Source organism: Peromyscus leucopus, chromosome 16_21, assembly GCF_004664715.2.
Source record: "Peromyscus leucopus breed LL Stock chromosome 16_21, UCI_PerLeu_2.1, whole genome shotgun sequence".
In the NCBI taxonomy this organism is placed as follows: Eukaryota; Metazoa; Chordata; class Mammalia; order Rodentia; family Cricetidae; genus Peromyscus; species Peromyscus leucopus.
In genome coordinates this window covers 30721299-30747085 of record NC_051084.1, presented here as the reverse complement: position 1 = coordinate 30747085, position 25787 = coordinate 30721299, and the positions used below count along the sequence as shown (strand labels likewise).

At 39.0% G+C, this 25787-nt stretch overlaps 1 protein-coding gene across 3 annotated transcripts in view; it reads left to right on the top strand.

Moving 5' to 3' along the window:
- Positions 1-25787, top strand: part of Ctnna3 (catenin alpha 3) — a 1489259-nt gene that overhangs the window by 1090305 nt on the left and 373167 nt on the right. For all 3 annotated transcript variants that reach the window (XM_037199948.1, XM_037199947.1, XM_028881063.2), the window contains exon 12: positions 5151-5351. In XM_037199948.1, coding sequence (XP_037055843.1) covers positions 5151-5351 — 201 coding nt within the window. The remainder of the gene's footprint in view (positions 1-5150; positions 5352-25787) is intronic.

The following is a 25787-nucleotide window of genomic DNA, read 5'->3' as shown; positions in this document are numbered from 1 at the left end:
CACAGTTGTGTTTAATAAACACATCAAGTCCGGCATCTGGCACGGTAGTTCATGCCTTTAGTCCCAGCACAGGGGAGGTAGAGGCAGGTAGATCTCTGTGAGTTTGAGGCCCACCTGGTCTACAGAGTGAGTCCCAGGACAAATAGGCTATTACACAGAGAGAAACCCTGTCTTAAAAAACAAGCAAACAAAAAACCCCAAGCAAACAAAACAAGCAAGCAAGCAAGCAAACAAACAAACAAAAAAAAAAAAACCGTATCATTACAAATAGGCACCACTTTAGCATAAAAGGATGGACAAAATACACTGATAAAATTGGACCAGGATGTAAGCAGTTGATGCTATCCTAACACCTGACAAAAACTGACTTTAACTAAAACTAGTTAGAATTGTAAGAAAAAGGGAAACTTCATTCTAATCAATGGAATAGTTAGTCAAAAAGATATTACTGTCCTAAACATATATGCACTGAACCCTGGTTCACACAATATCATAAATAATGTACTACTGCATTTGAAGATACACATTAACATTAATGTATTAATAGTAGATAATTAGCCAGACAGCAGTGGCACAAAATTTTAATCCCAGGACTCAGGAAGCAGATCCAGGTGGATCTCTGTGAGTTTGAGGCCAGCCTGGTCTACAGATCGAGATCCAGGAGAGGAACCAAAACTACATGGAGAAACCCTGTCTCAAAAAACAAAACAAAACAAAAAAAGCAGATAATTACAAACACTACTCTCTCCAATAGACAGGTCATCTGGACAAAAGTAAGAAAACATCAGAATTGATGGATATCATATATCAAATGTTTGAGAAGCCCCTGCAGTGTGATCAGGATCTATCCCTGGTGCATGAGCTGGCTTTCTGGATCCCATTACCTATGATGGGACACCTTGCTCACCCTTGATGCAGCAGGGAGGGGCTTGGTCCTGCCTCAACCAATGTACCACGATTAGCTGCCCCCCCCATGGGGGAACTTACCCTATTGGAGAAGGGGATGAAGGGGGGGGAGGCAAGGCGGGTAGAGTGGGAGGAGGGATGAGAGGGGGATCTGTAATTAGTATGTAAAATGAATAAAAATTTTTAAAAAAAGAAATGGTGGAAGGATATAGAATCAATTTGCAGAAATTAATAGCTTTACTGAACACCAACCATAACATATAATGGAAGAGATCATGGACAAGCTCCCATTCACATTAGCCTCAAATAAAATAAAATACCTAGGAACAAATACAGAACATGGATTAAAGGACCTATACAAATGAAAACTTTTTACCTCTGAAGAAAGAGATGAAGACACTAGAAAAATGAAAATATACTGTATACTCATTGGTTGGTAGAATTAATGTTATGAAAGGACCTTTTCACCAGTAGCTATTTATAGATTCAATGCAAATCCAAGCAAACTCCTCATCTCCTTCTTCACAGACATAGAAAAACCTACCCTAAAATTCAAATGGAACTACAAATGACCCCATAGAGCCAGAATAATCCCCCAGCAAAAGGAACAATGACAGAGGCGTGACCACTCCAGGTTTTAAGATTTTGACCACTCCATAGTAATACAAGCGATATGGTACTGGAAATGATAGCAGGCATGTAGAACAACAGAACAAAACCAGAGACTCAAATGGGTGTATATAACTTCAGCTACTGAATACTTACCAAATATAGCAAAACAGGCCGAGGTGGGGGGGAATCAAACAGTGCTGGTAAAATTGGATGTCCAAATGTAAAAAAATGAAATTAAAATTGTATCTATCACCTTGCACATACACAAAATCTAGCTCCAAATTGATCAAAGACCTAGATGTGATAATTGAAACATGCTAGCATAGGAGGGCCCTGGCTTGAACTAACCTGAAGGCTTTCTTCCTAAGTATTAGCTTTCATGGTACCAGAAGATGCCATGCAAGCTTTCAAAGGAGGGAAGCAACCAAGAATCCTACCCAGCTATGATGCCTATGAGCCACAACAATGCCTAGCATTGCATAATAACCATAACAGTGAAGTATTGGCTTGCATACCTTGGTGGGAACCGATAGCTCTCTAATGGCACTGAAGACACGTTCAACAACAGGGATATCATGCCTGGTACTGGAAACCTAGCCAACTTCCCAGAGCTAATGAAGTCATGGGTCTTGGAAGAGAACATACAGCCACCCCTCTACTAAACCAGCAGAATCTCTCACTACCTTCTAAGTATTTGTCCTTATAACGTCAGATAAATATAGCCCTCACTTCTCATCAGTGAAACACAACCCATTAAAATGCAGAATCGTGGAGTGCCATCCCAATGGATACATTTGCAAATTAAGCTCTGCACATAAGCCTCAGGGGACAGTGCAGAAGAGGGGCCAGAACGACAGTAGGAACCAGCGGGTCCTGGAGTTTGCTGTGAGATTGTGTCTCCTGGTGATATCAGAAGCTACACCCATGATCCCTCACCAACATGATTGCCCAAACATGACTTGAACAAGGACAACAATAGACATGCCAAAGTGCAGGGGGGGAAGCCCTCGAAGCCTCAACACTACACAAAGACCTACAAGCAACTAAGGGATGCTGAGAGTTGGAGAAACTCTCTTCCCCAAGGAAGAGCACAGCAATTGGTTAACCCATACCAAACGTTCATCTCTAAAAATTTACATACATATAACATTATGCAGACTGAGATCATTATATATATATATATATATATATATATAAACACAGTATATTTATTTAAGAATGTGTATTTGCATGTAACAGCATATGCATATATGCATACAACAAATATGCATATAATTTCAATTAATGAAAAGAGAGACCATGAATTTAAAGGAGAGTAAGAAGGGCTATATAGAAGGTTTGGGGAGAAGAAAAGGAGGGAGGATGATGTAATTATATTATAATCTCAAAAATAAAAGAAATCATTTAAACAACAGTACAAGGTGAACATGCTAACCACAGGAGTGGGCAGTGCAGTCATGTCAATGTTTTAGCATGCCCATAGAAAGAGTCAAATGAAAAACAATAAAAATACATGTAGGTGAAGCTTAGAAAGTCTGCAATGGAACAGTAGAGTTCACAGAAAATAGTCTATGATAGTTTTATTATTATTATTATTCAACTATGAGTTTTATTCTATGTATCCAGAGACATGCTGACTAGCTTTAACTTGCTGTTCTATGGGAAATAGCATTCTATTCTTGCCCATAATCTTCTTCCATTGTTTAAATATCCATTAAGAGAAAAATATGACTGTGGCTAACTTAGTCATGTGATTAATTTACATCGGCACGGACAGTCAACACATGTGCACAAACACATCCAAGAGAATCAAGAGAGAGAGGACACAAAGGTTAATAAGATGTTATAGGACACTAAGGTCCTTTGTTATAACTATTTTTGTGTATGTTGATAAATAATCGAAACTTTAATTCTCTTGTGTGGGGATTCATGTGATAAAGCCTGAAGCCAAATCACTAGTTTTGAAATTTTTTTAATTCTTATAAATATGTGCGTGGTGATGAAAGGCTCTTATCCCAGCACTTGAAAAGCTGAGGCAAAAGAATGGAGAATTCAGGGCCACCCAGGGCTGAATGAGTGAGACCCTATTTCCAAAAGCAAAAATACAACAACGAGAACTAAAACAAGAAACATAAAAGATCATTGTTTACATTTGTTGATATTACACGTATTCCCTCATATTGTCACCTTACTTTTCTTTGAGAATATTGATGATTTTATAGAGAATGTTGTTGTCTGGTTGTGATAATTATTCCGTTGTCTTTTGATATTCTAACCCTGTCAGAGTAGACAAGTCTGTCTGTTTATGTGTGTCTGTCTGTGTGTGTGTGTGTGTGTGTGTGTGTGTGTGTGTGTCCATAGACTTGTGAAATTGTTGCTTTTCAACACAGAGATTTTAGTTTGGGGAATTGGAGAGATGGCAGTGTGGTTAAGAATGGTTACTTTCTTTCTGTTCAGCATCCCCAGCATCCTCATCAGGTGGCCTTCACCAGTCTCCAACTCCAGAGGATCAGCGCCCTCTTCCGGCCTCTGCAGACACCTAAACGCACATGCACCCACCTACCCCATATGCATACATAATAAATATTTTTAAAATATCATGGATTTCATATTTTATTATCTGCTAGCCAAATAAAACACCATTGTTTTAGTCTCCCCAAAATTAATCAAAGATAGTAGTTTTAAATTTGTGCTCTTATAGAACATTGCTTTTATTCAGAACTAAACACTCTATATATTCTATTTCTATTTTAATGTAAATTGCCTTCAATTTGTACTTGTGCCTCAAATATAAAACATGCTCTAAAGACCCTAGCGCCTAAGATAATGCATAATCAATACAGTTTTCTGTCCTTTATTCCCCTTGGTGCTTTGGATATTTTTACAATGAAGCTTTTAATTCTGTGTAAGGCAAGCTGGTCTAGAATTCCTGTTCTTCTTGAGTCAGCTTCCCTAGTGCTAGGATTTGAGGTGTGTATCCTCATATTCAGCACATTTCTCTGTCTCTCTCTCTCTCTCTCTCTCTCTCTCTCTCTCTCTCTCTCTCTCTCTCTCCCTCTCCCCCTCCCTCCCTCTCTCTCTTTCTCTCTCTCTGTCTGTAGGTGTAGATGCACATCTATTCATGAGCATAAGCAGGCCAGAAGTTGTTGCTGGATAGTTTCCTTTTCATCATTGTTCACCTTATTTTTTGAGAGACAGTCTCTCTCTGAGTGTTGAGCTCACTGGTTTGTCTGTTTGTTTTTCTAGACTGGCTCTCTAAACTTCCCCTGGGCTTTCCCTGTCTCTGTCCCCAACTATCGCACTGTGGCTACATATAGAGCTGTAATGGCCAGATATTGAGTGAGTCTTGGTGACCCAAGCACAGACCTTCCTGTCTTTACCAGCTGAGCCACCTCCCCGTACCCTGAAACTCTTACGTTCAAAAACAAATTTCACATTTTATGGCTGTTGCAATTAGTAAGTAAAGAAATGAAATAAAAATACCTGTAACTTTACTTAATTAATTCATAATTAATTCTCAGTGCCCTCAGTAACATAGTGTGTCCAGAGTGATTAGTCAATAATATTGCAATACACTACATGTGTGTGATCAAAACACATGCATACAAGTAACTTGCTCTGTTTCTTTACAGAAAGCCACATCCTGGAAGATGTCAACAAATGCATCATAGCCTTGAGGGACCAGGATGCAGATAACTTAGACCGAGCTGCAGGTGCCATCCGAGGACGAGCTGCAAGAGTAGCTCACATTGTCACAGGGGAAATGGACAGTTATGAACCAGGGGCTTACACTGACGGTGTGATGAAGAATGTCAACTTCCTCACAGGCACGGGTGAGTCTCTGTCCACGGTGACAGCTACACAGTTCCTCATGTCTGAATCTGCATAGCAACCAAGTATCTATACATGGGAAGATGAAAGGTCTCAGTCTGTATCACTTGATTCCACACATAGCACATCCTTATACCATCTAATTGGTATCTGATATCCTGTCGTTATGTGATTTGAAACTTATCCCAGTGGAAAAAATATATTCATTGAGAAAAAAAAAAAGAGGTCTTTTTAAATACATGCATTACTCCCAGGGCCTTAGCCACTTGTGAGTGTTTATTAATGTTAGAGATGTTTGGAGCTATAATTAGGCCAGCATGGGGTTAAGCATGCAGTAGTTTGCAGGCTTTCATTTGGCTATATTATTGGTACCCCTGGGTTTCTTATTATTTAACCATAGCAGGTTTTTCCTATGTATCCAGAGACATGCTGGCTACCTTTAGCTTGCAATTCTATGAAAAATAGCTTTCTATTCTTGCCCCAATTCTTTTTTCATTGTTTAAGAAATATATAATACATGACGGTTTCGGTGGCAGTACTCAAGTTACTATTTTCAAAAATTGGGCAGAGAACGCTTTGAATCACTCTCAATATAATGATATTTTTCTTTCAAATACTATTGTTAACATTTCTCCAAGAGACCCATGGAAAGTCAGGATTTACAGAGAATCATGAAGAAGGATGGCAGTCAACAGTTTTTATAAATCGTTATGCCAGAGCTCCTTCCAATGAACCACTTTTGTGAAATTGAAAATCCTGTGGATATATACATACATATATACATACATACATATATATATATATATATATATATATATATATATATATAATTGCCTCTTGACAATAGAGTGATGTTGCATCTGGGATTCCTGCAGATATCATATTTAAATCATCCTTTCTTAAGAGATACGTAGGGCATGTTAACTTTGAATTTTTTTTTCATATTATTTGTGAAAAAAGAGGAATGGACAATACTTTTAATTTTATTTCATTTTATTTTATGTTCTTAGATATTTTGTTCATGCCTCATGTGTATGTATGTCCCTAAGCCCAGAAGAGGGCATCAGGTCCCCTGAGACTGGTGTTGCAGACAGTGTGATCCACTATGTGGATGATGAGAATTGAACTTAGGTCCTCTGCAAGATCAGGTAGTGCTCTTAACTGCTGAGCCATCTATTCATCCTTGATGGATGATCTTTAAAGCAAAACAAAACAGAGCAACAACAGCAACAATAACAAAAACACTTCTTCCATTTTCAAATTTGAAACTCTTAAGATGATTTAAGGAAAATATATCAATCATTGATAACTTTCTCATCATCTCTTTAAACGTATTTCTCAAATAATGAAATGGTCTGAGGAAAGATGGTAAAGGCATATCTGTAGCTCTTGATATTAAACTGATATTTCCACATTCACTCCTCAGAGATATTAATGAAACAAATCAAGCACACGGTCAGTCATGGTGGTATAATCTAGCAATCCCAGCTCTCAGACTAGGCAAGCATGGATTCTGAGGCAGAGTATTGTCAAGAATTCAAGGCCTGCCTGTGCTGCATTTGAAACCCTGTTTCAAAACACACAAAAAGAATTGAGAGCATATTAGTTGCCCCTTTCATTGTGTGGAAATATGTGTACTTGCTTTGGAAGTTGGTTGTGTTATAGTCATTTAATATCTCTTTCTATTCCAGATTTGCATGGTCCTTTATTGGTTCAAATCAAGTGCTTGTTATCTGTGTCCATTTTTATGGAAAAAGTTAATTCTGGAAGCATTTTGAGTAACCATGGTCCGGGAACACAGATTTAGCTTACCCCAAATTCCATGTTCCAGTGTGGAAGCAGTTTCATGAAGTTTTATAGTTTTATATATCGAAGATGTGTCATAAATCGAGGCAAGTTCAGAATACATTGGTGGGTCCATCAGAAAAAGGCAGGTACAGCAAGATGGGAGAAGCCCATGATCCTATCAGATGACATCCTTAGCTTTCGAGTTGGTGGAAACTAGGGTCTGGTCAAATAAAGAGTTCCATTTCCCACCTTCCAAAAATGGCATTTTAAATATGAGGGAAACCGTGGGAAGCATTTTCTTTTTTATCCAGGTGAAAATTTCCTGTGGGGTGAAGTGGCTCAAGCCCACCAGGGTTGCTGAACTTTGCTTGCATCTCAGTTCTGGGATTGCATTCTGCAAGTCTCACCTGCAGACGCTGTGGCCATAACATCTCTACGAGGTGCCAAGTCTGCACTTTTAAACTCCGTAGGCAGAGAGCACATCTGCCAGATGCACAGGGTGAAGTAGAAGTGCATTCCTCCAGTGCTCAGAACTGCTGGCAGTCATTCCACATTACAAACAGCAGCCAAATCACTCAGACATTGGAATACATTCTTGTTAATGTAATAACCTGTGATTATTAATGACTGTACCAAATATTCACGATCAGAAGAGCTAACAAAGCCCCCAAACCCTTTCTTCTCTTTACTTATAAAAAAACATTAATTAAAATATCCCATTCAAATCATGGTTTACATTCCAAAGGTGAGACGTATAGAATATTTCTGGGCTATTTTGTAAAAAGTGAATCTTATTATGAAATGCATCATTTATGACTCCTAACTAATCATCTTGGTCTCTTTCAGACAAGCTTTAGGCATATCCTTGAAGTACACTTCTGTTTTCTTCTTCGTAAAAATAAGTCTAATTCAAAATTTCCTCCAAATAGCTTTCCTTGAAATTTATCAAAAGCGTGCCTCACAAAAGGGAATTCGAAGCAATGAACTAAATGAAAAACCCTAATTAGATCAGTTTGATCTTAACCAAAGCTGAGGACTGTGTGTTCTCTCTCTCCCATGGAGACATTGTCTATTTAATACATAAAAATTGTCTATTAAATATATAAATATTTCTAACTCTTCTGTCCTACCCCATTGACTGATGGGAAACAGTCATCTTTGCTCACCCCTGGGTCACATCTTGGACTTATCATTTAAATACGTACCAAATTACATAATTGGAAATGTCCTGTTTTGTGTTGTGAAGCCTTAGTAGCTCACATTGTAGCAAAGGAATACTAATGTGACCTGTTTCTCTTTCGTTCATTTTCTCTTTGTTAGTTCTCAGGGTTTAGCCCAGCTTCTTCAAAATAACTTAATGGAGATCTCCTGTGAATAGTTTTTTTGTTGTTGGTTTTTTTTTTTTTAATTCCTGAGACCCCCTCATGTTTAGAAAATTTGCCGTAAGTACCATCATGAATGATGGAGCCTCTGCTGTCTTGTCTCAGTTACCGAAAGAGGTCATGGAACATGGTGCCTTGATTTTTTTTTTTTTTTGGATCATACTTTGTGGCTCATTAACAGTTTTTCTGGTTTTTATGACCTCCTCGGTTATTCTCCACATTAGGATACAAGGCTGCCCTGCTTCCGTTCAGAAACTGACATTGTCCCCACCTGCTAGTTTCAAGGGAAATGCAGTCAATTGTGGAGAGCTACATTTGGCCAACAGAGGCACAGCATTCTAATCTTCAAGTGAAATCCTTTGTTCTCACAATTCTACCCCAGCACTGAGCTCCTTCGCCTGTTGGGAAACCCTTCTGGGGGGCCTTGGATTAATTTGTTGTTTGTTGGTGTTTGAGACAGGGTCTCTCCATGTAGTCCTGGCTGTCCTAGAGCTTGCTATGTAGACCTGGCTGGCTTTGAACTCACAGAGACCCTCCTGCCTCTGCCTTCCAAATGCTGGGATTAAAAGCATAAGTGCCACACATCTGGCCTGAATTAGTTTTTTTTTTTTTTCTTTTGTTTTTTCCAGACAGGGTTTTCTCTGTGTAGCTTTGTGCCTTTCCTGGAAATCACTTTGGAGACCAGGCTGGCCTCGAACTCACAGAAATCCACCTGCTTCTGTCTCCTGAGTGCTGGGATTAAAGGCGTGGGCCACCACCGCCCAGCTCTGGATTAGTTTTTTTTTAAATAACCTGAAAAATTGCAACATGAAGGCTAGAAGTTACCCCCTTACTACCAACTTTAGTCCTTTCTTATGATGTTAGGGAGAGGCCAACTACAGGATAGACCTGGTAGAGTATATGTTTCCTGTGGCTATCAGCTCTATCAAAGTCAGGAATGAGCAGGTCCAAAAGCATCCATTGTTGCAAACCATCAAACCCTACCTCATTTCACTGTCAGCCAGAAATAGAGATAAAAACAGAGCAGACACATAAATGACCCCGAACAAGACATCGTGATTGCCCCTGCTCTTGGAAACTGGTATTTATTGGAAATAATAGTACATTCACCCAGTGACTGATGAATCCCAAACTACAGATGTAGCCCTGTGGATAGAGTCTGTGCGTGTTGTGCACAAATCCCTGGGATCAGTCTCAGCACCATATAAACAAGGCATGGTGGTGCACACCTGTAATCTCAACACTTAGGAGGTGAAGGCTGGAAACCAGTAAGTGTTAGCCTTGTCTACAGTGGCTCCTAACTCATGATAATGAAACCCAATAAAAATAAAAATAAAGGAAGAGGAGAAGAAAAACACATGCCTGGGAGCTCTTCCTTCTTAAAGCTCTGGGGACATAGACTGTCATACACACACCCAAAGGCAATTGAGACACTTGAAAACTTATTTGAGGCCACTTGTGGAAAATTCTGTTGTGGTTTTTCTTCATACAGATTTAAATAGCAGTTAGAATTGATTAAACTGACAATTAACTAAATAGAATGGATGGTGTTGGTAAGCTAGACTCAGACAGGCTGCATTCCGTATGTTGCATCTCTGCCTGACAATCCTAATAAGCAGTTGCCCACAAATGCCAAAGGATTTGGTCCAAAGGTCCTGGCTCTCTGCAGCATTTGAAAATTAGTATTCTACATTCTAGGTGTGACTGAAAGAAATCTCCTCTGCCCAGCAGAGTGAAGCAATATCATTTTCACGGCAGAGGTGGCTGGAGCTTCTTGGTGTCTTCTCCTTTGTTGTTCCCAAACCACTTTCTCTAACCATGCCATCTTCGCCTCCATTTCCTCATGTAGCTGGTCTGCTTTGTTTAATTCATTATTCTCAAATTCACTAAACATATTTTCCAGGATGTGTCACCAAAAACCCAGCCCATATGATTTCAGTAGATGTGAACACACTAAGGCTGTAACCATCTCTATCTAGGTCTAGCCCATTTCATAACTCTCATTTTGGAATATTCTTACCTCTTTTTTATTAATTTATTTACTTATTTGTGGGGTTTTTTTTTGAGACAGGATCTCTCTGTGTAGCTTTGGAGCCTGTCCTGGAACTTGCTCTGTAGACCAGGCTGGCCTCAAACTCACAGAGATCCACCTGGCTCTGCCTCCCAAGTGCTGAGATTAAAGGCACACGCCACCACTGCCTGGTATCCTATCTCTTGTTTAACATGTCAAATTATATTCATCTTTCAAGAAACTGCTTTTAGTCTCGGCTTCTAAAAATCCTTTTATTTCTTCCAGCAGCACTAATTTATTTATGTTCAATGTAATGTGACTCTTGAGAGATATGTCTCTAAGTAACCATAGTTCAGACAACCTCATAACTCCTTGCAAATCATCCAGAAATAACTTTCCTTCCATAGCTGCAGGACTAAGGGATAGCCCTATTCATTTCTTTGCATTATCTCTTCCAAACACTGCATATCTTATATTAAGTTAAAGATAAATAAATTATTAACAAAACTTAAACTCTTTTTGGAAACCTCAATTTTTAAAAGTTAATTAATTTAAAAGAGTTGTTTATTTCAGGCTGGTCTTGAACTCACAATCCTGCTTCCACTTCCCAGATGCTAGAAATTCAAGCACAAGATATCATTGTCTTGTTGTTTAGTATGGTTTGGCTAATTCTGCTCTTGCAGTTAGAAAGCTCTCTCTTGTCTATTGCCATCTGTATTGACCTTTGAACGCTGACTCAAAGGTTACCACCCTTGCAAAAGTACTCTGGATTCCCTTTCAGTGACAGTTAATTACTCTGTCCCAGGATGTGTTTGTCTTCTAGTGGAGGTTTATATCCCTTTATCTATGGTCATAACCCACCATTTACAAGCAACTTTTTCCTACTAGGCTGCTTTATCCTTAAAGGCAGGCACCTGAGTTCATTTCTGCATCTCTCTGCTGGAGATGTCTTTCTGTATGCTGTGAATGTGTGTTGCTCTGATTTGGTTGATAAATAAAATGCTGATTGGCCAGTAGCCAGGCAGGAAGTATAGTATAGGCAGGATAAGCAGAGAGGAGAATTCTGGGAACAGGAAGGCTGAGTTAGGAGTTACCAGCTAGACACAGAGGAAGCAAGATGTGAAGGCAGAACTGAGAAAAGGTTTCAAGCCATGTGGCTGAACATGAATAAGAATTATGAGTTAATTTAAGTGTAAGAGCTAGTCAATAGTTAGCCTGAGCTAAAATGGACAAGCAATTTTAATTAATATAAGCCTCCGTGTGTTTACTTGGGTCCAAGTGGCCACAGAGCCAAGCAGGACCAGGAAAACTTCAGCTACATCTCTCCTTGGTGGATTCTCTGCCTACTTGATTACCAAGTTCTTCTCTAACATTTAAACTTAGCGTTTATTATAAGATCACATTGTGATGTAGCATAATATAATTAATAAGATGCCATGTCTATTGAGGAAATAGAAGCAGTGGGCTCTGTTAAAGGCCAGGGCAGAGGAAAGATTAAGGAAGTCATTCATTACTGTGCAGAGTTAGATATTAAACACTTCCAGAAAGCTCAGGTCAGCCTTTTAAAAGGTTCCTCAGTGAGCTGTTGAACAAGAGACCATGACTTTTGTGTATTCAATTACTTACAAGAGACATCAATGAAACACATCTGTTGAAAGATCCCACTGAACTGGACTTCAACAACACTTTCAGCAAATAGTTGTGAGTGGCAACAACCAGGATTTCAAACTCTGAGAGCATCATTGGCAAAACCCTTCCCCTTTCAACATCCTGAGAAAGGATTCGGAATTACGCCCTTTCTTCCTTTTGCTTCAAGTCTGAATTTCACACCCAAGAGCACAGGTACCAAGAGAGGCTTCTAAGAGCCTTACATCTGTGGATCACTTAGCTAAGCCAGGATAACCAGGTATCTTTTAGGTAGAAATTGCAAGTCATTCATGGCTTTGAAGAACTTTTATCCTGCACAAGCTGGGACTGTTAGGTATATGTGTAAAGAATTTGCAGCTAAATAGAATGTCTACCTAATATGAACCTATCTTCTCTCCAATGACTGGATTACTATAGGACTCAAATCTAGCGGTCAAGAGCAGAGAGCAATGAACTAATTGATACATTCTAGTGCTTATCTCATTCTCTCCTTCCTGTCAGTCTAGGTCTAGCCCATAAAATGGAGCTGCCCACATTCAATGTGGGTTCTCTTTCTTCAATTAACCCAATGAGGAACTATCTCACATGGATGCCCACAGGCCAACATAATGCGAACAATTCCTCAATGGGACTGTTTCCAGGTGATTCTTGGTTGTTTCACTTTTAAAATAAAGACTAACTCCATAAATACCAAAATGCCATATATATACTGTGCAAAGGAAAAGATTTTTCAGACCTTTTGGCTATAGTTCATTGACTCACAATTTCCTAGTCAATAATATCCTATTAGAAAAAAGAACAGATTCGGATGCATTAGTAGAAATTTTACAGTCAGAAAAGGAAATAAAAGGCTTAAGACTGGGTTTCAGAAAAGCATAGGCAGAGACTGAAACATCTCCCTATGTGGAAAATGTGAAATGTGACTTTGAAGACGGTGCCAAAAAAAAAAAAAAAAAAAGGATTAAAGATAGAAGAGATGAATTGGCATGGGATAAAAGGAAGGGAGATATGACAGAGAAATAAAAGAATGGGCATCTGCTCTTTGGTTCTTTACCAGTGTGAATATGAAGATGTTTCTGGGGTCTCACATCTTCTTTAGCTCTGTCCTAACTCAGATGATCTCCAAGAAAACAAGACACCACGGAGAAAGAGAAAGTTGGCCACACCTATAGTTCTTACCCTACTGTCGTATACTTCTATCTAGAAAAGGACAAACTCTGACTTTTTCCATGATCCTTTTTATAGGGCACAAGTAAATTTAATAAGAATTTATATTTAAATGTTTCAAGCATGAAGTATTCCTTTTGGTTCTGGTTAAATTAGGCAGCAAGCCCTCAGGAAGAATGAAGAACAAGTAGAAAAATAGTGAAAATACCTGAGATGGTCTATCTGGCACCAGTGTCAAAGTCAGCCTGAGCTTCTGGAGGTTCTGTTACAACCCATGCTGAAACTTTGATGGTATAACAGTGTGACACTGGATGTCACAGATACTACAGTGGTTTAACACCACTTTCCAGGTCTCTCTACCACTAAAATAAATCCTAAAATATATCTGTTTGTGTTTTACTTATTCTTCATCCCACTTTCTCGGCATTATGTCAGCATAATGTAATTTATGAATCCACATCTTGGTTTTCAACTTGTGGAAGGTGATTACTGAGCCTTTAAGTCACAGTGGAGACTCTTCTACATCATACTGGCTGATGATACTGCATCACAGGAAGTAGCTTTATGAGGGAAGGGAAGGGTGATGATGAGAAGCAGAAGATGATTACCAACCCATGAAAGGACACAGATTAAGGAAAGATTGATTTTTATCAACCAAATTGGTCATCACAGTGACAAAGGAGTCACTTCTACCCCTGACCAATTAGGAACATGGCCCTCAGTGGCTAGTTACAGCCTTAGTTCTTTATGATTGATTATGACATTTTTAAATCAAACATACAAACTTCCTACATGCCTAGTAGATACACTAATAGGCATTACTATGATATGACAAGGTATGTTTATGGGAGGACATTTTTTATAACATATGATGTGGGTATGTTCACTACCAAGAGAACATAATAGAGGGTTATTTCTTTAGCTGCTTTTGTGAAAACATGAGAGAATCTTCTGTGAAAATTAGGAAAAATCAAAGAAGTACAGAATACACTTCAATGACTCCTTTACTTAATTGCAATAACAATAAAAAGTGCCAGACCTGTATCCCATAACTCTTCAAATGTAAAATCATACATATTGGAGTGTATCATTTTGTTTTAAATCCAGCTAGATAAGGGACATTAAGTTAATGTCTTTATTGATTAGTTTAGTTCTTTGAAAATTCCATACAAACATACACACAAATATGTATTTGTGCCCACTGAGGAGAGGTTGGTTCCACCCTGAACTTTAAGGTGTGTTTCTGTAATGTGAAAATACTGCAATACATGTTCTGATTGCTTTTCCTTGCTTGCCCTGTCTATAGCCCTCCCACAATCCCTAACAGTCCTTTCCCAGGTTCATTAATTTTGGTTTGTTTTGAGATGCATTTGATCTTATCAGGGCCCTAAGTGTGACCATTGCCTTGAACTACCCGTGAGAGCTTACAGGAATCATCAGTGTGCCCGCAACTAAAGGCTCTGATTTCTACACCCCCTGTATCTATCAGTAGAAGGCAGATCAGCAGTGAGGGCAGAGCCCCTGAACCCTTCCTCCACCCATGCTTGATTGTGGACATGTCTGTTATTGTTCAGATTGAGGGTGGGTACCCACAAGCTATTGTGAGTTCATGATTGGCATGGTTGTGTCTTATCTGGAGATGACATTTTATAGCCCTTCACCCTGTCTTCCAACTCTTAATATTCTTCTCACAATGTTCCCCAAGCCTCAGAGGGGATGGTATATAAGTCTTGTTTTGGGTTGACCCCTCGTAATCACTTCATCTCAGCAACTTGTAGAGCCATAGGTATCTGCATTAACTGCGTCAGTAGAAACAGAGTTCTCTAATAAAGGACAAGGGTAGCATTTGTCTGTGGTCATATTTAGAAGACAGTCTGATGATATATCAACTGGATAAACAGCATTTTATTGAGTTACCTCCTACAACCAAACACTTCCTCTGACATCTTTTATATTGTTATTATTATTATTATTATTATTATTATTATTATTATTATTTGCCAGGTTTAATGTATCAGGCATAGATTCTCTCTTTGGAGAGGGTATTCAATGTGATAATATGTGCTCTGTGACAGCATAAACTAATGTCTAATAAACATATGCTTCTTGTTTGTCTATTGAGGAGAGTATAGTAGTATAGAGGCTAGTGGGGATCAAATACTCTGGGGTATGGAGTGATCAGTCATAGATTCTTCCTGAAAAATTGGAGTACTAAAGAGATCACTATTTCAACCCCCTCCAGCTAACACACACTATTGTCATATCTCAGTTGGAAGGGGGCTCTGGGCTAGACCTCTGTCTACTGAGAAAGGCAACAATTAAGGTTCCTCATACAAGAATTATAGTAAAATATTTCATGAAATAGCACAGTGTGTACATTTCTAATGATGTAGACTCTATCTAGCAGAAGTACTTTTCCTTTTCATTTCATCTTGAAAATCAGATTTGTGAAATTTATAAGATAATTCCCTTCTGTTGTTTGAGGCATATTTTATGTATTAGTCGCCTTTAGCTGAAAATAAAATTAATCTTGCTTTCTAAAGAGATTTTTATGTATAGTATAGGAAAGTGCATTTGTATATTTATTGATATGAACTGGCAAAGATTTTAATATGATCACATGTAAAACTGAATTTGAGGCTCAAGGTCATCGAGGTTAGCAGAAAACTGAGTTAGTGTGTCCCCTGGAGTCCTCTCTCCTGTGGTTTCAGAGAGACCATTACTCATGTCTGGTACATAAGTCAGAGTGAGTTTCTCTTGCTGGAACATGGATGGCAACAAAACCAAAAGTTAATTGTCAGTGGCCATAGCTTTTCCTTCCCCAAAATGTCTTCGCTGTCACTCTCAGACATGCAATCCTGAAGTCTGGGGGTGCTCACAGCTAACAAAATTATATCACCAAGTTTCCTGATAAGAGTGATTTAGTAAGTAAAAAAAATCAAACATGAAAAGTTTTTTTTTATTAAATTTACTTCTTTGTGTGTGTATCCAGGTGGGTATTGGGGGGGGAGGGGGTTAATCTGTCTTAGTGTATGTGTGGAGGTCAAAGGACAATTTGGCGCTTTCTTTCCAGTATGTGAGTTCCTAGTGTGTACACTCAGCTCATCAGGCTTATTGGTAAGCACTTGTATCATCAGAACTATCTCACTGGCTGGGAGTGAGCATTTACTAAAAAGGTGAATAGCATATGTAGGTTTTTTCCAAAGTGAGGCAAGCTGTATTTACGCTGCCACACTTCATCGATGAGAAGGCACACATGGCATAAGAAGTGATCACTGTGAGGAGAAAGGTATATCAGCAGGTCAGTGTTCGGAAGTGCCAACATCATCTGTGAGCTTCATTAATTGATGAGAACATTTTGTTCAGTAATGTCCATATTAAAGTCATGAGTTGGTGAATGGAAGACCGTTTACCTACCTTGTCAAGAACTGTAGACATAGTTGATATATCCAAAGGTCATGAGAAAATTGTTTGATATGGAAGGTGTTTTAAATGGTAACCACATAGTAGGAAGTGCAATGCTAAGTAGGAGTGGAACAAACAAACATACATCACACAAGTATTGTTAATTGAGCTAGGGAAGATAGAAATAACCACGAAAAGCCAAAGAGATTATTAACTAGGAAGCCCTTCCTATCATATGCAATGCTATTTTCTGTTGACATACATTCTCACTTCAAAATAAAATGGCATGGGTGGATGGCTCAGAGTAAGAGCACCTGCAGAGTGCCTGAGTTCAGATCCCATCATTCACACAGGGTGGCTCACAATCGCCTGCAACTCCAGCTCCAGGAGATCTAATACCATCTTCTGGCCTCTGAGGGCACAGTACTCACATGTATACAAACCTGCACACAGCCACTATACACATGATTAAAACCCATTAGAGGTAAATCTTTAAAATTATTTAACTTTGGAGACTGGAGAGATGACTTAGTTATCAAGAGTACTTTCTGGTCTTGTAGAGGAATTAGGCTCAGTTTCCAGCACCCACATGGTAACTAACAAACATCTGTAACTTCACTTCAAGGGGTACCCATGCCATTTTCCGGCCTCTGTAGGCAGTGCACACACATGGTACATTCAGGAAAAACATCCATACACATAGAATAAATAAAATTTAAATAAATAATTGAATTGTCTAGTTCATGGTAATCTACAGCTTCCTTTTTCAACAATTATGGTAGAATGTATTACAGCTTTGCAATCCTAATGCTAGCAGGAGATTTCCTCTCTTAAAATGTATCAGTAACCCAGTGGTATATTGAAAGATGTCGTTCATTCTAGTGATCACCCACTGTTTAATTTTACTGTCTGCCAAAATCTGTAGCAGTTAAAGTTAAGTGAACAATTTATGTTTTAAAATTCTCTGCTGATATAGAGATTTTTTAAAGGTACCATTTATTATAAACACTACAGGCAGTATTTTTTAAAGAGTCCAGCTATTCTAAAGTCTAGTTTTATTCTTGTTTTTTTATTGATCTAGGAAAGGTTATGCACATCTTTTTACCACCTGTCTCAAAATTTCTGCATAGCCTGCAAGAAGAATTAAGAGCATTAATTTTGAAAATAAGCTTACTTGGAATGTAAAACAGTGAAGTTGAATTATTGTCCTCTTCCATCTCTCCTTTCTGATTTATCCATCCTTCCCTTCCCAGCTGCTGCTACTTATAAATGTGTAAATATTTCAGTTTTGATTATTATTTTTCTATTTATCTTCTCTTAACAGTTGAAGTTAAGAATATTTGAATCCAGAGACAAAATTTGATTTTGTGTTTCTTTTCTTGTTTATTACAAATGCTAAAGCTAGGCATGGTGGCACAGACCCTTAATTCTCACACTTGGGAGACAGGGGTAGGTGGATCTCTGTGAGTCTGTGGCTAGCCTGGCCTATATAATGAATTCCAGGATAGCCAGGGATAGTTAGCAAAACTCTGCCTCCAAATATAATAAATAAATGAAGCACACAACAATAAAAGGTCAACGAGACAGACTAAGTATGCATCAATTTCGTACCTTAGTTTAATATCTTTTAAAAATAACATTTAAAACTGCAAAGAAAATAAACCTGTAAATCCAAGTGCAAGGGTTGAGAGTCATGAGAGACATCCCACTCACAAGAAAAGGTCAGAGAGACACCTCCCTCTTCCCCTACCCATCTAACCCTGTGTCCTCTCTTCTGTTTTTAACCCATCCAATTTCTGTTTCTCATAAGCCATTGAACATGTGGCCTTCCACTGGTAGTAAGGTCAATGTCCTGGGGGCCATACACTTAAATAAAACTGGCTCTCCCTCGCCTAGAAGCTATCAATTGCCAATGGCTCCTCAGGTCCGTGTTCTAGAGTCATGGAAATCTGGTCAAAGTCTCAGCAGATTCTGTGACTTCACATTTCATTCTTCATAGATTTTACTCTTTAAGTGTTCTTCCATGATTCAAACGGAAAACAGACTCCCACACATCTCTTTTATCCTGTTACTTAGTCCCATTCAGGAAGGTCTCACTTTTAAAGGTGCATGTTTTAATGTAATTGCATTGGTAATTAGATTTCAAATTAGGAACTGAGTTGGATAAGACATTCTGATCATAAAACAGATATTGTAACTTAGAATCACTGGGATGTGTTAGCTATTTAGAGGGCTTTCCAAATTCTGATCACTTAGAGGATAAATTTTCATTTCATTATAAATAATAGGTATTTATCTCAATAATGAATGGACATATCTTTTCATCATTTTTTCCCAGTCATTTGTGATCTTTCACCAAAGTACATCTCAGTACTCTCTATCCTTCAAAACTCCATATTTCCCTTCATCATATAAGCCCATTATCAGTTAAGTTAGGATATCAATATTTGTTTTCTCATAATTTCTGAGATTTATTAATCCAATCTGAAAACACCTTAGTTGTGGACTTATGACTGAGAGTCTCTCATGAGGTTGCTAGAATGCTATTGTCTATCGTAGTCAATCAAGCCCTTCCTGGGATATGTGGAAATCTCTAAGCTAATGATCCTCGATGTTATCATGGAGCTCCAGCTCCATGTTATTTAGAGACCTCCAATGCTGCCTGTGCATTATCACAACGGATGCTCTGTCTCCGAATAATGTCTTACTGATTCAAATGAAACAGAGAATGAGAGTCAAAGAAACAGACAGATGGCATCTTCTGGAGTGCTGTACCTTTACCTTTGTTATTAAACAGTTTAAAAATGAGTTGCTAAGGACAAAGGTTACTTAAAGAAGGGCATTACATAGACCATGCCTATCAGGAGACAGAGATAGGCCATCATATAGACTGTCTGCCACCTCTTCTGAATGGGTTATGCTCAATGTGGTCCCATGTTACTAGGTTGATGATTGTTTTTGAGTGAATGACTCTTAACCCATCTTCAACTCTCTCCTAACATGTAAAATTGCAAGTAAAATCAAAGATTTGGCATAACACAGACATTTTATGCACATGCATTAAATGGGTGAATAAATGCTAAAGTATCTAGTGATCCTTTATAAACTTGATTGAGTGGCAATAGGGAATACTATGGAAGAAGAATTCTTGTCCACTTAGTGTTCTCTATGAGTCATTCAGACTGAATAGGTTAATAAACATAGAGACATAGGGACCAGTTTACAAATTACTCCCAATATTGTGTTTTGTACCATGGTCATGTAGAAAGCATCAAATAAGGAATCAAGAAAACCAAAGGTCTAAATATGGGTTTATCATTACAGGATTGGGAAACATTCCTTAACCTGCATGGACTTCACATGCTCTCGAGTCCTAAAATGAGTAAGAGGGAAGTTCTCTCCTGTCTGTGACATCACTTTTTTTTTTTAAATTTTCTTTCAGTCGTTTTTTATCTGATCCATTTGTCCACATACTAAACAGTACAGTGAAAGATCAGCTGCCTCAAAAACTTGTAGCTATTCAGTAACGAAACAAGAAAATCTCCAAACTTGAACAAGAATGTATTGCTTTGTTTCTGTGTTTCTATAGTTCTGACAAAGCCAAGCATTGTTCTTCTTGGAGAACTGGGTGTGTTGTACATGTTTTAAATGTCTGCTGTTGTTGCTGCCACTCAAAGGTCACAAATGGTTTTCAAAATAAAAAAAAAGTAACAATGATTTGGGTTTGCCAGAAAGAGTGAAAAACACACCAAGAATTAGCAACTGAGTTTTCTGTGTTTTAGGAGGCAAATATTTGTGGAGCTTACTATTGAAGGGGAAAGTAGAATTTCAGTCCCCTAAAAGTCTAGAATTTGACTGTAAGGCATTTCTTTAACCAGTGTCAGCTATGAAACAACGGCAATAAAATGTATCTCTTGGTGTATTTGTAATAGTTTCTATTGAAGCCTACATATAGTCCCCTTGACATTTTGCTACATATTCTTGCACAAGTAAATATTATCTATCATCTTATTGTTGAAATGTTATTAGATAGGAATATAATGGAAGAGAACCGCTAACTGGATTCTCCTGTTACTCACCTGGCTTTGGTAGAGGGATCACAATGGATTCTCATGGGGATGACCTGAGTGTGGGGAGGGGACATCAGTGGATTCTCATGTGATTAACCTAGCAGTAGCAGAAGGATGCCAGTGTGATGCATGTAGCAAATCCATCCTGAGATTTGTGTCCTTGAAATATTTATCTCCAAACCCATTTTAGCTCATAGAAATGCTTCTCATTTTTGTTTTCCACGACCCAGTATCTCAGTTCTAGCTACTATAACACACAAACACCATAGTCTGCTATAAAAAGACCCAACAAAAAAAAATGTATTTTTCATTTTGGATGTTGAAAGTCCAAGATCAGGGTGCCAGCGTGGCTAGACTCAGGTAAAGGTCTTCTTTTCTAATTTTAAAATGTACTTGTTTCTATGTGAATATATGTATACCTGTCTGGTTTTGTGTTACCTGCCTATTTGTATATAGTGCCTACAGAAGCCAGAAGAAAGTGTGTCTGATCGCTTGGAACTAGTAGCTGTGTGCAGCATGTTGTGTGTGCTAAGAATCAGACCTAGGTCCTCTAAAGAGCAGCAAGTACTTGTAATTGCTGAGCTGTGTCTCTAACCCAAGACTCTTTTTTGTTTTGTTTTGTTTTTTTGTTTTTCGAGACAGGGTTTCTCTATGTAGCTTTGTGCCTTTCCTGGAACTCATGCTGTAGCCCAGGCTGGCCTCCAACTCACAGAGATGCTCCTGTCTCTGCCTCCCAAGTGCTGGGATTAAAGGTGTGCACCACCACTGCCCGGCGACTCTTCTTTCTCAAGTGTGTGCATAGAGGTGCAACTACTGTGTCTCCCCATGGCCGAAAGCAAGAAAGGGGATGTAAGCTCTCCCTCATTATCTTACAAGAATTTCAATCCCACCCTGAGAGCTCCCTCCCTGCAAAGGCTGTGTCTCCAAATGTGAACACTTCAGGGATTAGAGTTTGAACATATGCACTTTCAAAAACAAATCCATTCAGGGCCCAACATTCTGAGGAGGAGGCATCTTTAAAAATTCAAATTGCATGCTTCACAAAATATAAAAATACTTTTTGACTTTTAGCCACTCAGTTCCATTTTTGAAATGTATCAGGCTTACGTATGTTTAGGAAATACGATAAAAGGAGATACTATATTTCTCACCACAAGAATAGTAAGAGAAGGCATGATCCAGTGGCAGTGGTGGTTAGCTATTCCTTTTCTCTCAGAAATAGTAACACTCTGAGGGGACCTGAGGAAACCAGAGTACTTTGCTGTTGTTTTAAGCACAGATGATTGTCTGATACTTATAAACGTGAAAAGCAAACCAAGAGCATGGCTGTATGTTAAAGTTGCCTTTTTTTCCAAAAAGTAAGCATTTGCCATATCTCTCAGAGGAAAACTTATCCTGGGGTATTCTTAAAAGCTTCTGCTTTATCAAATAAACTTCCTTTTTGGATTTTTTTTATTTTTTGTACCACTGTAATGTTTCTTTGCAAATACTTATTTGGTAGACCAGTGGTTTTTAGGTTTGTTTTTTTTTTAATTTTGTAGTGTGTGTGTGTGTGTGTGTGTGTGTGTGTGTGTGTGTGTGTGTACATATCTGTGAAGGCTTCAAGCTTCATGTTACCACACAAGACTTTGAGCATAATAAAGGCTAATAAATTTTTACTTCAAACTATACATGGCCACAGCATACACTTGGGAGATAAGCAATTCAAAGCCATCTTTGGCTAGTGGTGAAATTGAGGGCAGTCTGGGTCCCCATCCCTGCTTCCTGCCTGTCACTCTTATCCCCAAAGAGCCTGCCAAATGCTCTCTAGCATTTCTGAATTGTTATCCCCTGGCTCTTCTAGGGCCAGAATATACTTCAGGATTAAGTGTACTTTACTTGCCCATTTCAGTCAAAACTTAATTTGGTGTTTATAAACTATGAGCTCAGCTTTGGCTAAATGCTAAAGAGCAGAGCATGGTGCAGGTCTGCCTGAAGTTCAACTGTTTTTCAGGAGACCTTAGGTGGTAGCATCATTTTCTGAAGGCAGAAATATGATGAGGAGTCAGTGAACACACAGGAATCCTGCTTAGGGAATAATGGAAATAAATTTTGCAAACTTGGTCTTGTCACTGAACACCAATGAGATGAAACTTGAAGCCCAGACATTATTTTTATTAAAATACCTTAATATTGGGGCTAGATATTTGACTCAGCATCTAAGAGTACTGGCTGCTGTTCCAGAGGACCTGAGCTTAATATTCTGTGTGTCCCTCCCTCTATCTCATTGTTATTATTATTTATTATTTAAAATAATTTTTAATTTAAATATATTTCGATCATATTCTTCCACCCCAAGCCCTTCCAGATTGTCTCCCCCTCCCTACCCACCCAACTTTAAGTTCTTTCTCAACAAACAAATGCCAGTACAGTAGTACAGTATCAAAAAAAGAAAACAAATGAAACCACATTTAAAAAAAAAGGACCAACAAACTCTAATCTAATAAAAGCACACAAAAAAGTGGACCAATTATATGCTGGTCAGCTGCAACTCCTCTGAACATGAGACCTGTCCTAGATGGGTTGCCATACCCAGTATTACTCTATGGATTGTGTTTTATTGTGCACAGTACATGGCAGTTGACAACTGTCTGCTACTCTAGTATCTGGTGTTCCAGCATCACCTTCTGATGTCATGGTGCACAGACACGCATGCAGGCAAACATCCATGTGCAAAACAAAATTAAGGTACTTTCTATGGGAAAGAATGCGAAAAATATGTATTTTACATTTATAGAGAAATTAAAAATCACACTGAACACAATTTAAAGTTTGTATAACTGAATAGACACTTCAGTCCTTATAAGATATCAGATGATTCAAAGAGTAGTCTGTCCCTGTGGGAACGTTGAGTAGACAGTGTACAGATTTCCCTGACAGGTTAAGGAATGTATGTTACAAATGAGTCATGTACAAAGCCAGAAAGCACTGGGAGTTTCCTCAGTAGACGTGGAAGAACTCCTCTGTGCATTAGTGACCACCTTGTTTCTGTGACCAAACACGTGGCAAGGAGCAATTTAAGGGAGAGAAAAACTTTATTTTTCCCCCTGTTTTACAGGGAATACTGAGGATGGTATTTCTTTTTCTTTCTTTTTTTTTTTTAAAAAAAAAGATTTATTTATTATGTATACAGTGTTCTGCTTGCACGCCAAATATCATTGTAGATGGTTGTGAGCCACCTTGTGGTTGCTGGGAATTTAACTCAGGACCTCTGGAAGAACAAGCAGTGCTCTTAACCATTGAGCCATCTCTCCAGCCCAAGGGTGGCATTTCACAATTTCACATGACAAGAAAGACATGGCATCGGACAGAAAACAGGATGGTAGCAACACAAGGCTGCCTTTACATCAGATCCAGTCAGGAAGCAGAGAGGGATGAATCCTTGTACTCAGCTGTTGAGTTAAACCAATATGTATATATTAAAGATATCCTGACTTTAAAATTTGGATATAAGGATGTGTTACTTTGGAAAGGAGACTCTGCTTCTGTCTCTACAGAAAGCCAGAGGCTATGGATTTGTTCCAGATTAAGATACATCAGGTTTGACCAGCCAAGACCCCCTGAAAGGTCTCCGATGACACCATGGCCCAGATGATCCAACATCCAGAATCATTTCAAGGCAACTGGCTCAGACGATACAGTCTCACGGACTACTCCATGAACCTAAAATTTTCTTTGTATCCCCATAAGATACTGCGCCCCCCCCTCCAGCAGGAAGTAGTAAGAGAAGCTACGCCCAAATTCCCAAATATACCAAGCTGGCTTTAAAGATGTGTAAAAGTTAAAACCTTCCTTTTTTTAAAAAAAAAGAAAGGGGAAGTGCTGTGGGATGTAATGTATGTCCTGTGGGAGTCCTTCTTGGGTTCCTTGTGGCGTTACCCAGCAGGTCCGTATAGAGGATGATTAGGACCATGGGCCTGAGTGCAGGTGTTTGAGATGGTCTGCACTTGGCTGTGCTGGGGGATGGTCTGTATGTCAAGTTGTTCTGATTGGTTAATAAATAAAACCTGATCGGCTGTGGCTAGGCAGGAAGGATAGGCGGGACTAACAGAGAGGAGAAATAAAAGGACAGAAAGGCAGAAGGACTGTGCTGCAGCCGCCGCCATGACCAGAGACACGGCAGCCGCCACCATGACCAGCAGCATGTGAAGATGCCGGTATGCCACCAGCCACGTGGCAAGGTATAGATTTATGGAAATGGACTAATTTAAGCTATAAGCACAGTTAGCAAGAAGCCTGCCATGGCCATACAGTTTGTAAGCTATATAAGTCTCTGTGTTTACTTGGTTGGGTCTGAGCGGCTGTGGGACTGGTGGGAGACAGAGATTTGTCCTGACTGTGGGCAAGGCGGAAAAACTCTAAAGCTACACTCAGCCTTTTCTTTTAGTTGTTATTATTATCCTTATTATTTTGAGCAGTCCGACAATCCAGTCTGTGCAACAGTGTTACCCACATTGAGGATGGGTTTTCCCACTTCATTTGATCTAGTGGAGAATTTGTGTCCCAGGTAATTCCAGAGCCTGTCCATTGACAGTATAAACCATCACAGTGCCCAACTCTGGTGCTGCTGCTGCTGCTGCAAACCAGAGCCTTGGACATAATACAGTAAGTCCTGGGGTACCCTGCAAAGCTACCATTGGCATGTGGTAGAAGAAATCAGATGAGTTCCCTCTGCTGTTTGTATTTCTCCAGTACATCCTGGCTTACAGTTCTGGGCAACTTGGATGTGGGAACTCTGCATCAAGCCTAGAGAGTAAAGCTCTAAGAAAATCCCTCATATTATATCATAGGATGGACATGTGACATTAGGAATAAGGACTTTTACTGCTTTAACTCTTGGATCCCTATGAGAGGCAAATGCAGCCCTGTTGCTGCAGTAGCATGAGCATCCTACCTGTTTGCGCGCGCGCGCGCACACACACACACACA